The 14473-nt window shown below is 31.9% G+C and overlaps 1 protein-coding gene and 1 non-coding gene across 2 annotated transcripts; one reads left to right on the top strand and one right to left on the bottom strand.

Annotated features, from left to right (window-relative positions):
* Window positions 1–1088: 1088 nt before the first annotated feature.
* On the bottom strand, window positions 1089–1169 carry TRNAL-AAG. Its single transcript has one exon. It is a non-coding gene; the product is annotated as a tRNA-Leu (tRNA).
* Window positions 1170–8822: 7653 nt separating this feature from the next.
* LOC116005017 lies at window positions 8823–9702 on the top strand. Its single transcript, XM_031245234.1, has one exon. The coding sequence runs from the start codon at window positions 8834–8836 to the stop codon at window positions 9623–9625; it is 792 nt and encodes a 263-aa protein (XP_031101094.1). The 5' UTR covers window positions 8823–8833; the 3' UTR covers window positions 9626–9702.
* The last annotated feature ends 4771 nt before the right edge of the window (window positions 9703–14473 follow it).

The following is a 14473-nucleotide window of genomic DNA, read 5'->3' as shown; positions in this document are numbered from 1 at the left end:
TTTGGTCCACAAGCATTTAGAGTTTTAGATAATACCATTTGTTCCGTCGTTAATTAATCCATCCAAATCAAATCCTAGTTTAAAAAGTTAAAAAAATAAAATAATTGTGTTTTTAATCTTCAAGTTATAAGATAGTAGTGGACTTAGACTTTATATTAGAGGCATTATTACTTTTTGTTCCAATTTGTTAATAAAATTTCATATCACATTTCTCTTTTTCTTCTTAAATTTCACTCACGGATCTATGTTCTTAACTACTAAATTTTGGAGTTAAAATAAGATTTAGGTAGAAAAAGATAATAAACAGGATGTGAAATTTTATTAGTAACTTCGATCAACTATAATTTATAATAATAGTACATTTTAATAGACGTATCAATGAAGGAACCAAAAACGTCACATTTGAACAACTTAATTATTAGAAGTGGTAACGTTTGTAATAGGAAAAAATCATTGTTTTGATCTATCAATTGTTTTACAACTATCAATTTAGTCCGTAATTTTTAATTTGGTCGAATTGATCATCCAAATGTTTTAAATTTGTATCAATTAAACCCCTAACCATTGTTTTGGTAACTAACAGCTGACTGATGAAATAGTGGCTAGGAGACTTACCTTGGGTAACAGCGGTGGGCTTTCACATAGAATAAAATTTTGATATTTTTCCTTGGATTTGACTGTTGTTTGGTTCTACAATTCCATGGCTTCATCAAACCAGTCTTGTGGATACCATGAACAAGTCCTAATCTTACAAAACTGTAGTAGTATATTATTGCCAACTTGATTAATTAATTTTAAACTAAGGCATAATTTAAATAGTTTTCAAAGTCTTGTATATGTTTGAATCTAAAAGGTCAAACATCCCTTCCTTGTTTGCCACGAAAACTGATTTGATACCATACAAGTTGAATTACATTAGTGCCATGAATAGAGTGGGATTTGAACCCACGCCCTTTCGGACCAGAACCTTAATCTGGCGCCTTAGACCAACTCGGCCATCTCAACTTATACGTATTTTTTCTTTATTTAGTTTATATCAAACATACTCAGCCATTCTATGTTAAGTTAGAACTGGCAGAAAATAAATTTGTTGAGAGTGGGATTTGAACCCACGCCCTTTCGGACCAGAACCTTAATCTGGCGCCTTAGACCAACTCGGCCATCTCAACTTATATGTATTCTTTCTTTATATAATATTTATATAAAAGGTAATAAGGTACCTAACATACATTAGCACTAGTAAAGAATTACAGCCAAAAAAAAAAAAAAAAAAAAAATGATAATAAGCACCTATACTTAAAAAAAATAAAAATAATAAGACTCCTAAAGTCATTTAGAATTTTATGTTGGTGATCTTATAATTGTTTGAGGGTGTGTTTGCTAACCCGGAAAATGTTTCCCGAGTTTTCAGTGTTTGCAACTATAGATAAGAGGGTAAGTATATGTTTACACTACTATGCTATGTAGCATAATCAACTGTACACATGCATGATTTTGGAATACAAAATATTGGTAGGTAGACGGTGGTCAGCACTTATGTGTAACATGAACGATTGGAAGCTAATAAAATTTGACAGTGGAGTGATCAAATATCCCTAAAAGCATGCAAAATAACGTTAAATAGTATTTTATCTATTTTTATTTTACCAATTTTAGATGCACACAAGAATTATGAAACAACCCTTGAGAATACAATTGAAAAGGAATTTTAAAAAATAGGCAGAAAAATTGTAGCCATAAGATATGCTAAGACCAATGGATGCATGTGGATTGTCACTCACCTGAATAGTGATTTGTATATAGAGTTCTATTACATGGCATGGATTCCCATTTTATACTCCCTAACTTTTATTCCTTAGCAAGATATGATAAGCTATTTTCATCTTGTGGGTCGCAAAGAAAGTGTCGACATCAAATTTTTGTGTGAGAGAGTAAAAGTAGGGAGTATAATTTGAAAGTTCAAGTAGTATTTTTCTGTTAGGATTAGGTCACATGGAAGAAGGAATATTTGAAAGATGTAAGGATTTTGCAGTGGGCATACTATCATTTCTTCCCCAACTGACAACTATTTAATAAAATGTCACATAGGAGATGCCAAATGTGTCCCCATAGGACGAGGTGGGTGTAGTGGTCGGGTAACATGATATGCTCTCCAGCATCCAATAATAAGAGGATACACCAACACATACACTCTCTTATCTGTCTGCTGCCCCTCTCTCTCTCTCTCTCTCTCCTTCTATTTTCCATTAATTAATTAAATATATGTGACTTAATTGCGCATGGTAATAAGAAATATACTAATAAATACTTAGCCGAAAAGTGTATAGTCTTTATCCAAGAATAGAGAATTGAATGAGAAAAATGCATAGGATGATGAAAAATGTGGATTAAATTTATTGTAAGCCCATGAAAAATAGGATCTGAACGGTGAGTTGATCTTGCGACTCGCAATTTACTTTTGCAGTGGCTCTAAGAGCAGAGTTCTGTGCACTTAGGATTAATTAGTTTGACAAAACTAAGCTAGGATCACCTAACAACAACAACAATAAATAAATAAATAAAGAGTACAATTGCAAGATGTAGTATTGTACTCTAGTTAGGTTGGCTGTGCTGTTAGTTTGGTACTAATTATGGATAATCTACCTTCACATTAATTTTCTTGGTTTTAGTCGGTCAGTTATACGTAACATAGGCTGATTTACCTCATTATAGTCTTTTGTCGATTAAGATTACAAGGCGACGTTACCTAGTGTACACCCTCAAATAATAGATCAGATCGAGTCCACAAGCTATCACTCTTGAACTAGCTTTATGAATTGAATATGTTAAAATGTAAATATTTTGATATGACCCATCATTAAATAGACTTTAAATCAATCAATAAATTACTAGACATTTCACTTATGTGACACTTGATGATGATGCATTACCCATCACAAGTCACAAGCTATAGTATAGTTTGCCACAATTAATGAGTTGTACACTCCCTAGCTTAGCTTGTGATGTTCATTATTAAAGCAAAGCCACACTCATAGTCATCATAGTAATGTCACAATTGCCATCACTTTCAGATTGCCACATTTCTTGTTTTGCTTACTGCATTGCATGACACAATAATGAAAGTAGGCTTGTCTTTTACAAGACATTAGCTACTATAGATATAGGTCTACAATACATCCATTTAATTTTTCCATGTAATTACCAAATTGACTTTCATATTCTCTGTAACCCAATAGTTGCCATCATCAGCATGCACCATTATTTCAATCAAATTGTTGTTATTTTCGTGTTTTCTTCCCCCTTTGAAAACAATTTTTCCACCCTTGGAGAACATTTGTGTGTTTTTTCTCCCTTTCAAAACAATTTTCCACCCTTGGAGAAAAGTAAGAAAATGATGGAGGAGAGAGAAATCATTTATGGAAAAGTCCAAACAGCGCAGCCATTATTTAAATGTGTGTTCTGAGTGAAGTTTGTTTTATGAGTCGAAAAAGGATTGCATACAAGAAAGATAACCCATCATAGATTGCTCATAGCTAACCAATTTAAATCAAGAAGGTCAATGACAGAGAGTAGCACTTAGAACCTTGTATAGTTACTAAGTCAATTGTCAGACTATTATATTATTTCATTCAAATTGATGTTATTTTTGTGTTATTTCATTCAAATTGACGTAAGGTCAAAGGGAGCTTACCTTGTAACGTTAGCTAATAAAGAACTAAAAGTAAACTAACTTAGATTATATATACATAATTAACTTGTTCAAATTGAGAAGGTCAAAGACAGATATCTATACTATTAATAAAAACAATATACTCAGTTTTAACTTCCCGCCCAAAACAGACCTATAATATTATAGTTTGCGTAATATAAAATATGGTAATACAATTCCTATCCCTAATACAATTGTAAATTCAAATAGAATTCCTAATAAAATATATTCTTCCCTACGTTCCTATTCGTAATACAATTCTAGACTAGAATTACTAATGGTAATAATTCAGTATATATATTTCTCTGCAATGCAATCTATACTATTAATAAAAACAATATCCTCAGTTTTAACTTCCCTCCCAAAACAGACCTATAATATTATGGTTTGCGTAATATTGTAAAATATGGTAATACAATTCCTATCCCTAATACAATTGTAAATTCAAATAGAATTCCTAATATTATGGTTTGCATAATCTTTATCTTTATATATATAAAAACAAAATCCTCCAAAACGAAATCTTCCTTCCCGCCCAAAATATTGTACATTAAAACAATTAAAATAATAGAATAATATTAAAACAATACAATTCCTATACTACAATTCCAATACAATTCGTATAAACAATAGAATAATATTAAAACAAAACAATTCCAATACAATTCGTATCAAATAAATCTGCTATTAAAACACGAAATCCAATACTACAAAATGAAGTCTACTATTCTACAATTCCTATACTACAATTCCAATACAATTCGTATACTACAATTCCTCTACAATTCCTATACTACAATTCCTCCGTCAATTCGTATTATAAATACATTCATCAATTAGAAATTTTATAACCTACTCACACAAATCGAAATAGTAAAACGATATTGTCACGCAAATCTTTCAACAATATTGTTCTTTCACTAATGGGGTCTGTTTTTGTCTCTGCTTCCGACCTATCTCCCAAGACGAGAAGGAGTTGTATTAGACTCCGGCTAATGCGTTGTTATTTGTCAAGGGAATATCCACATTCCACAATCAACCAATACACACTGGAGTGCTTACTCCATGACTCCCAGGTAAATGCTATTAAGTTTAAAAGTGTATATAAATTAGGGAGAGCAGATTGTGACTATATCGTGGCCGAATTTTGTTCTATGAATTAGAGGAAAAAAGGTTGTGTAAATTTTGCGGTGATTGGCATTTTGTAGTGAATACTGTAGTCATATTTAATATTTGCACCTGGAGAGCATTACAATATTTTTTTTTTCTTTCTTCATAGAACTTGTATCCATTTACAAATCCCTAAAGAGTTTGTGGTTAAGTTCAAGAAACATTGAAGGCTCCCGGAGGAGTGGATAGCAATATGCTAAATTGCTAATTGGTAAATTCTTCTTTAAATCTTATTCTATACTAGATGTGTTTTTATTTCCTTTTTTTTTGGTGTTTTTATTTCTTTTTGTTATACTAAATTTCTAATAGTATACATTCATGAATGCCAATTTTAAATCTTTTGTCAAGAAACATTTTATCAGACCAAAATAATATTAAATATACATGCATCCTTATTAATACTTTAAATATTTAGTTGCTACAAAATATATAAATTTTAGTTTCGCAATATAGGATACAAAAGGTCATTTATTGCAAATCTTTTGTTTGTTTTTTTGCAGATTTGATTGGCCGTGTTGTTTTCATTAATGAGCAAAAAGTTGTCCAAGTTAATTCAAATCCTCAAAGGTTGATTGATTTTGTCATTGAAGACTCTCGGTATGTGTTTGTTTGGATGTCATTTTGATTTGTTTAAGTATAAATTTAGGCATCATCATGCTCATTGTTGTTTTCACTACTCAGGGGTAGTCGGCTCACTGTTACTCTATGGGAGGAGCACGTGGATTTTGTCTTGCCTTACTATAATGTTGATTTGGCAGAACCACTGATTGTCCTTCAAGTTCCAGCATAAACAATTCTCATTGATATTTGCATATGCCATGACTATAAACAAAAGCTAAGGCCAAACACTAACTCACGTTGGGTTATTGCTAAAAAAATCGGTCTTTAGTCAGGGTCAATTGTATGTGGCTTTCTCCCGAGTCAGTCATCCTTTGTGAAATTCCGCCCAGACAATATTAAAGAGAAAATGAAAAAGAAAACTGATTTTACTAATTGATTGAAAATATAAAATAATCATAATGGAAAAGGAAAATTAGGCAAATAGAAAAAGGGAATGGATATTACTAATTGACTGAAAATTATTTAAAAACTTAAAAAAAATTAATTAAACATGACTGTTAGATTTTTTATAATAGTTACAATTAATTCATTCAAATATGAAGGAGGAAGAAAAACTAAATGCGATAGGGTGAAAATTAATATACTTAAGGTATAAAAGTATAATTGCACATATATTAGTGTAATTGACTAATAATAGTTGCCTAATAATTATTATGATAATAACACTGGTCGTTGAATTTATTTTTATAATAATTATAATTAAATTATTTCTCATTTTTCTCATATTGATTTTAGTAATAATATAATTACATAAGTCATATTACATATCGATCTTTTTAAGATAATTCTAGACAAACAAGTCGTATATATTTCAATTAATTGAGTTATACTTTTGCACTAATCTTATAATCAAATAAATGTACACGTTCAATATTAGAATTTTTTTAATAATTTTCTTTATTTTTATTATCTAAATATATAATAAAAAATTTATTTGTGCATCGCACCGGTAATTGAACAATTATTTGCTCTAATTCAAGCAAGAAAAACACCAGACAACATAATTGATCCAACCAATTTCATCAATTGCGCTATACAATATTCGATGTTATAATTTATATAATTGTATATCGATCGAAATATTCTTAAAATATTATAACAAATCCATTCCGTGCAACGCACGGGCGAAAATACTAGTTAGACTTAAAACTTTGTAGTTATTAAGTTAATTAACTGAGTTACATCAACTTGACAAATGATTAATTATATATATATATATATATATATATATTGCCAGTAAATTCTTCAGCCGCAACTGTAAATAGTTACATGTTTTTTACCATTGAAAAAAGTGGGCTCTCTAGAAGATGAAGGTCATTCCACCTCCAAATCTTTCATTTTCAACATCCTATAAATCTATAATGCTTTCGGTGCTCAAATATTTAATTGGCCACTTCACTTTCACTTTTTTATTTGTTTTGTTTGTTCGTATGTACTCCTTTTGCAATCATTATATTCTGTAACATGGTCTAAAATCTACGTTGTTTCTTTATTTTTCTTTATATAAAGAAACGATAACCGTTACATTTAACAAAAGTTTTATATTTGTAATGTGCTTAAAATAAAATGAAACTCACTGAAACACAAAGAGTCGACATCGTCTCCACTGAGGCTCGAACATGTCCCCTCTAACATGCGGTGCAACCGAATGCCACTACCAGATGCCACTAGATCAGACCACAAGGTCATTGGCCAAATGAAACTCTAGTTGAATTGAAATTATAATTTAGTTGTGCTGAAATGAAACTACAATATGTATAAAATGAAATTGAATAACATATCTCACATATTGATTGTATATTGTCAAATGAAATTGTAGTTGGATTGAAATGATACTTTAGTTGTGTTGAAATGAAACTACGGTATCTATAAAATGAAACTGAATAACATGTTTCACATATTGAGTATATATTGACAAATAAAATTGTAGTTATATCAAAATGATACTTTAGTTGTATTGTAATGAAACTACAATGTATATAAAATGAAACTGAGAAGGGGTGGGTTCGAGCCTTAGTGGGGGCGATATTGGTCCTTTGTGCTACATTTGGAAGTTTGGTTGAGAAAGTAACTATGAGCAGATACTACATTGTAACAGAGTCAATAGTACTAAAAAGATTAAAAAAATTCACATGTCTGAGTGTAATAAGATTGTAGTGTGTAAATGATACTTTAGTTGTGACGAAATGAAACTACAATATATATAAAATGAAACTGAATACATTATACAAATAGACGAAACGACTGCCCTTTTTTTAATTAAAAGAAATGGCACCGTTTTAAACCGTGGTCTAGAGTAAAATTTGCCCTCGATAGCAAGAGGGACTAAATAAACAATGTAATAATTAATTATTGGGGGGCTATATTTATCTTTTTAATTCACTTTCTAAATATACATTTAAAAGAATTACACATCACAAATTTCCTTTTATTGTTGGTAGCAACCCCATCTGAATTCGTCGGACAGTTGGCTTTGTAAAAACGATGTTTCAAGTTCAATATCCTTAAAACAAAAGTTAATACCCGATTTGGTCCCTCTACTATTAGGACTTCACCACTTTAGTTATTGACTTCCACTTGTTCATTTTCATTCTCAACTATTCAATTGTTAACAAAAATGGTATTCAATCAGGACTATTTTTGTTTGAACCAATGACTATTTAGGTTAAAATTGCATATTTGAGAATAGAATTGAGCAAGAGTTTGAAAGTCGATGATCAAAGTGGTGAAATTTTAATAGTCGAGAACCAAATCGCATATTAATTCTTTAAAACAACCTAATATTTTTAGGTAACATTTGTGTGAGACTGTCTTACGGGTCTTAAATTGTGAGACGGATCGAATATTTGATTAATAGTCAATCAGGAATTTTGCCTTCTTTTTGTAGTTCTTTGAGGAACAAATATATGCAAAATGACAAAAACTTGTGTGTGACTGTCTGACAGATTTTTATTCGAGAGACAGATCGGATCATAATGAAATATAATACTTATACTAGCAAAGACAATACTAAATTATGAATAAAATATTTCATTTTATTTTGAGCCGAACTGTCTTACGGATAAAAATATGTGATATGGTTTCACACAAACTGACCCATGCAAAATTGATTACACATCACAAATTTCCTTTTATGCCTTTTATAAGTGCATTCTAAAGTTTGCAAACTTAGCATAAAAAGCAACATCTGACTCTCTTTGCCACAAAATCTTTACCCCAACCCCACCCCCCTACCTGCCCTGCAATCTTCCTTTCTTTTCTTATTATAAACTCTCCATTTCTGTCACCATTTTCCAATCTTCTCCCCCCCACCTCCCCTACCCCCTCCCAGCCATGGCCGTGGATGTATGCTCCGAGGCCTCAAGCTCGACGGCGAGCCCAAGAATCTCCTTCTCCCATGATCTCCAAGATTCTGACCACATCGTCCCCGCCGACGATCCCTTCCTCTTCGAACCCACCATCGACTTCGACTTCCACTTCTGCACCACCGCCGGCCACCACACCCTTTCCGCCGACGAGCTCTTCGCCAACGGCCAGATCCTCCCGGTGGAAATCAAGAAACTCCCGGCGGCCTCGCCGGCGCCCAAAATTCCGCCCCGCCTCTCAAATTCCGACGAAAACCGAAAGATGCTAAAGGAATTCCTGTCCACAACCCCAGAATCCGACGAAGACTCCTCGCCGCCGGCGAAACATTTCTGGCATTTCCGCCGGAGCAGCAGCCTGAACAGCGCCGGCACCGGCCACGGCCTAGTCCGGCAAGTCCGCTCCCTCCAATTCCTCTCCCGCAGCAACTCCACCGGCTCCGCCCCCACCCCCAAACCCCACGCGCCGCCGCGTGCCCGCCGGAAACAGAGATCAAAATCGGAGCCGTTCATCTCACGCTCAGTCTCGTCATTACTATTCAACACCCAAAGCCAAAGCCATTTGAATTGTTCAAAGAAAAACACAAACAATTCGGCATTAAAGAAGAGCAGTAGCTGCAGATCTTCTTCCGGCGGGCATGGCGTGAGAATCAGCCCAGTATTAAACATCCCACCTAATTACATCTCAAAAACTACTTTTTTTGGGTTAGGTTCTTTGTTTTGTAATGGTAAGTCTTCTAAAAAGAAGAAGAGATCACTGTGAATCCTTACATTATATTAATTATTAGTGTTCATAAATCAAAGTTTTCATAGTACAGTACAGTTTCTTCTTCTGTTCAACTCTAGTAGTTCATGTCAATTTCTTCCTTTTTTTTTTTTGAAACAATGTCAATTTCTTCCTAATCACTTTATTACAACATTGTACTAAATGACTAATCTTAAAAAGCTGGTATGACCAGCTCAATTAGTCATATCCACAAATTTTGGGAATAATAATGGAAATCTAGTCTTACCAGAGACAATGTGAAAGCGACCTTTCAAAGCCATGAGCTCCTGGCAGTATTGGAGCAACCTCTCATTGTGTTTGGGATAGGTAAATAGATAATGCTACAAATTATCATTTTTTTTCTTACTAAATTTGGTATCATTAAAAGTGACTTTTGAACCAAATAATGTAACTATGTAAATTAATGAATATAAATGATTAGTTATAACACTTTGTTTTGTTTTGATTTTTTATGTAATGAAGGAAATCAGTAACCACTACATAATTGTATATACTGAGTAATTTATAACTCTTCTCTTTTTTTTTTTTCTTTATGAAAAAATACTTATGATTCATTATAAAATAGTAGTGTTTTATAAATGCAACATTGAAGATATGTATTTATTTAAATTCTTTGTTTTTTTAGTATATAATTTTTCATTTCTCTAAAAATAAATTGAAAAATTTCTTCAAATATATATGTATTAAAATAGTTAATGGGTCCCCTAAAGCAGCTTTGTGTTCTTAAAATGAATATTTTGTGACATGAATGACCAAAATAACTCTTTTTTTTTTTGACATACGACGTCCTATATTCTTACTATTGTGAGACTAATTAGATAATTTTGACATTGCAATTACATTAACAGTTCACTTACTGATTGTCCAATTTATAAAGTTTCAAAATAACCATTTTGAAACACAATATAATTGACGATTACATTTACTGATTTACAATATATGATATTTTATAGAATGAATTTAATTTATAAACCATTTTTCATTGTTCTTGTAGACTCTATCAAGTACCTTTTCTATTTCTGAACTACAATGTTTCCATAGAATGACACATTATTATTATTATTATTATTGTTATTATTATTATTATGAGATAATTGGATAGTGTGTGTGAATGTGCAGAAATGTACTGAGGAGATGATGACAAGAATTGGATCTAAGGAGTACTTTTAAAAAAGAAATTAATGATTGAGGGTCCCACTTGAACTAATAGTTCACCAATCTAATTTACTGATTGCTTTCCTATTGCCATTTGCCATAGCTTTGGATACCTTTCCCAGAACACAAAGTGTCATTTATTGACCAGATTCTTAAATCATACATGAATTTTTTTTAATACTTTTCATTAAAAGAAAAAGAAAAAGAAAAAGAAAAAAATTATTACCAAAGCGTTGAATCTCCAAACCCAAATACCCGACAGAACATTTAGAAAGATAACTTAGCTGAAGATAGAGACTAGATCTTCTACACTGTCGCTGGCAATACTCGATCACAAATCATTGTTTCTAAACTTCACTCTTATAATTAACTGAACTGTACGTGCGAGTAAGAAAAAAGATTGTTGTATATAATGAATCAATGAATTCATGAAGCTTGTTTCACTTTTATGTATGCACATTTCTTTTCTTTTTTTTTTTTCTTCCCGTTTATGTGTCATATTTTGTCTTTCTAATTATATGCTCAATATTTGTTCAATAATAAGAATCAGTAACTTATTGTCTAGTGACACCAACTTGCTCTCTCACCTGAGAGGTTGTGGGTTCTCGCATTAATGGAGACGATATTGACTCTTAATGTTTCAATTTGTTAGGTAGTTATCGGTGTCAATAATTCTCAAAAAAATAGATGACCTGACATAACATGATAACTACATACACATAAATTATTAACTATAAGTATGTTTCTGCAGTTAATAATTTATGTGTTTCTAATTATCACGTGTCTGTAATTACGCGAGAGCCCCCCTCCTAGCCAAACCCGTGAGGCTTTCCAACTTCCAAGTACCATCCGTATTGAGTTTAATCCATCCATCTTCTAGTGGAAACCTATAGCCAATACTAAGAGCTTCCTTAATAGTGAGGTTTTTTTGTGGTTTTTGAGTAGTTTTTGTAAGTGTAATTAGGAAGACAAAATGGGAGGGGAGGAAAAAAAAACAAATATGATTTTTTAAAAAATAAAAAAAAACATAGTTGTCAAGCGCGCCATTGTTGCAGCCCACGTAGCGTGGCTTGCTGGCCTTGGGATTCCGTGCGATGGGTTTACGGTTCCAATAACTCTCCTCTTGCAGTTGAATCCAAACCCTCTCTTTCTTACCTTCTCTCATCTCCACCTCACAATTTACTGTACCTAAAACTTCAAATAAATCATTGATATGATTGCTCTAATGATTAACAACACGGACTACAATGTACTTTTAGTATATTAAAAATATACAAATAGTCCACAAAAAAATTTACTTGGGTATTAGGCCTATTTTTTTTTTATTTAAATTAATTTTTTAATCTTTTTAATTATTATGATAGTGGGTCATTAGGCCCAATATTGCAGCCCAAAGTATAATGTGACTTTTTTTAGGCCCTGTAAGAATATTCCAATTATCAATCTTCATCTAGTTTCATATCTATGGGCTCTTTACCTTATTTGCCAAATTGACCAAATCCAATACCTTATTGGCCTATGCTAATAGCACCCAATACTTATACCATGGAACCGGTCCACCTTGCCACAAGGTGGATCCATCACAATTTACATACTGAATGTTCACAATTCAAATTGTAAACATTCAGTATGTAAACAGTGTATTTTGAATCCGGGTCCATATTACAATGTGGGCCCGGGTCCACATAATAATTTGTCAATAGCACACAAGCGATCAAGTTACTAGGATCAAAATTTATCACTAAAATATTTTACCATTGACATGATAATATATGATTTGTATTTAATTAATAATTAGATTCATATTTAACCGGGAGTGAAGTCTGACTAATTCATGGTAACTAGTGAATAAAAAGAGTTTTATATATTCTCGTGGTGGAGGATTTAATAAAGAATTTTTTTTTCCTTTTGATTTTGTAGCCCTATCTCATTGAATAGTGCTCTCTTGCTCACAAAATGCGGCGAAATCTCTCGCTCCAAATGCTTTCACTTCTCAGTCTGGCAAGATTGTGGATGAATAAATCACAGCGACTCAATAGTTCATTAAATGAGAGCTCGGTGTCCACAAGCAAGGAGGATGAAACACCTATATTACGACTGTCAAAACTCGATCCTGCGTTCTTACCCATAATCTATCATCCAAAAACCAGCTAAGTTACACCAATGTAATAAACAAACGTCCAAGAACTTTGCTCTTCTTTAAGCAACTAATAAAGAAATCAATGTGATTCTGTTATACTATTTGTATCTAGATGACTAGATGCATAATATATATATATATTATTTGGTTATTTTATGTATAACCATGTGCAATTATTGTGTACAAGGTAAAGGCATGCATTAAGAGGTAGTAGGGAATATTTTGTTGGTGTTAGTTGATGTGTCTTATCAAACAACAATTTCCTTAAGAAATTCACAATTAGCATTATGTAAACATATGAAAAGGTCTTTAATGAGTAAAGACTAAGGCAATCAACAAGAAAATTCAGTATAAATTATTGATTAAAACTGATATACATACGAATAATTGGAAATATGCTAATGTTGGTATTACTGGAGGCAGTACGCACACAAGCTTAGAACATTGGATTCGACCAGTACGTGGACGCATAAAATTGAATACAGATGCAGCTTTGGATATCAATAATAATGTTACTGGTCTGGGGTGGATACTGCGGGATGATGAAGGCAAATTCTTGGCTGCTAAAAATGTGCGTATAGAAGGAATCTTTGAGGTTAAAAATTAGTCTGAGAGAAGCTCTAAGTTGGCTCAAAGATACCGGGATAGGTAATGTTGATGTGGAAATGGACTCACAAATTGTCTTTCATGCTATTTCATCTATTTCCTTTTTTTCTACTTTTGGACTGTTAGTAAATGATATTAAAGAATTGGCATCTTTGATTAATGATGTCGAATTCCGGTTTGTCAAACGATCTGCGAATTGTGCCGCTCACTCTGTTGCGAGAGAGGCCTTTTTTATGTCAGGTTGTGGGGAATGGTTTGATGTCCCGCCTAGTTTTCTTGTAAATTGTCTTTCCCGTGATTTAATGCATTAAGGTTTTATCTTAAAAAAAAAATGATATACATACTAAATTTAGTTTAACTTTTGTCTAATGAGACCAAACTTGTTAGAGTATCAATATTTAAAAAACTCATAGTATTTCCTTTCAAAAAAAAAAAACTTAGTCCTTAAAGCATCTCCATGCTTCCTTCCTTCTTAACAATTTTATTTTTTAAGTCAAGCAAAGAAAAAAATTAATTCTTTTTAGATAATAATGATTAATTAATAGAACGAATACTACACATTTTTTGTTAAGTTCTACTTACTGAGACTCAATTTTATGACCTCCCATTTGAGATAGCACTACATAACACATGACCAGAAGGTCATTGACAAATACTGCACATTTATTTTAAGAGAATACTATTTTTTTTTGAAAGGAAGATAATACTATTTAATTTAGTACTAAAAAAAGTCAACTAATAATTAAAAGTAATTATTAATTAATCATTATTCTCTTAAAAAAATTAAATAGTATTTAATGAATAGAACAAATAATTTTATTCTTTACTTTTGAGTCACTATGCTTCCTTCCTTTCTTAACAATACAAATGTTTGCAAAAAAAAAAAAAAAAAAAAAAAAAAAAAAAAAAAAAAAAAAAATCCC

Source organism: Ipomoea triloba, chromosome 14 (assembly GCF_003576645.1).
Source record: "Ipomoea triloba cultivar NCNSP0323 chromosome 14, ASM357664v1".
Classification (NCBI taxonomy): domain Eukaryota; kingdom Viridiplantae; phylum Streptophyta; class Magnoliopsida; order Solanales; family Convolvulaceae; genus Ipomoea; species Ipomoea triloba.
Note: the sequence above shows the minus strand (reverse complement) of the source record. Positions and strands in the feature narration are given on the sequence as shown.

What these genes read in the sequence shown, in the direction of transcription:
- LOC116005017 (XM_031245234.1), top strand. Translation starts at nt 8,834, where the DNA reads ATGGCCGTGGATGTATGCTCCGAGGCCTCAAGCTCGACGGCGAGCCCA.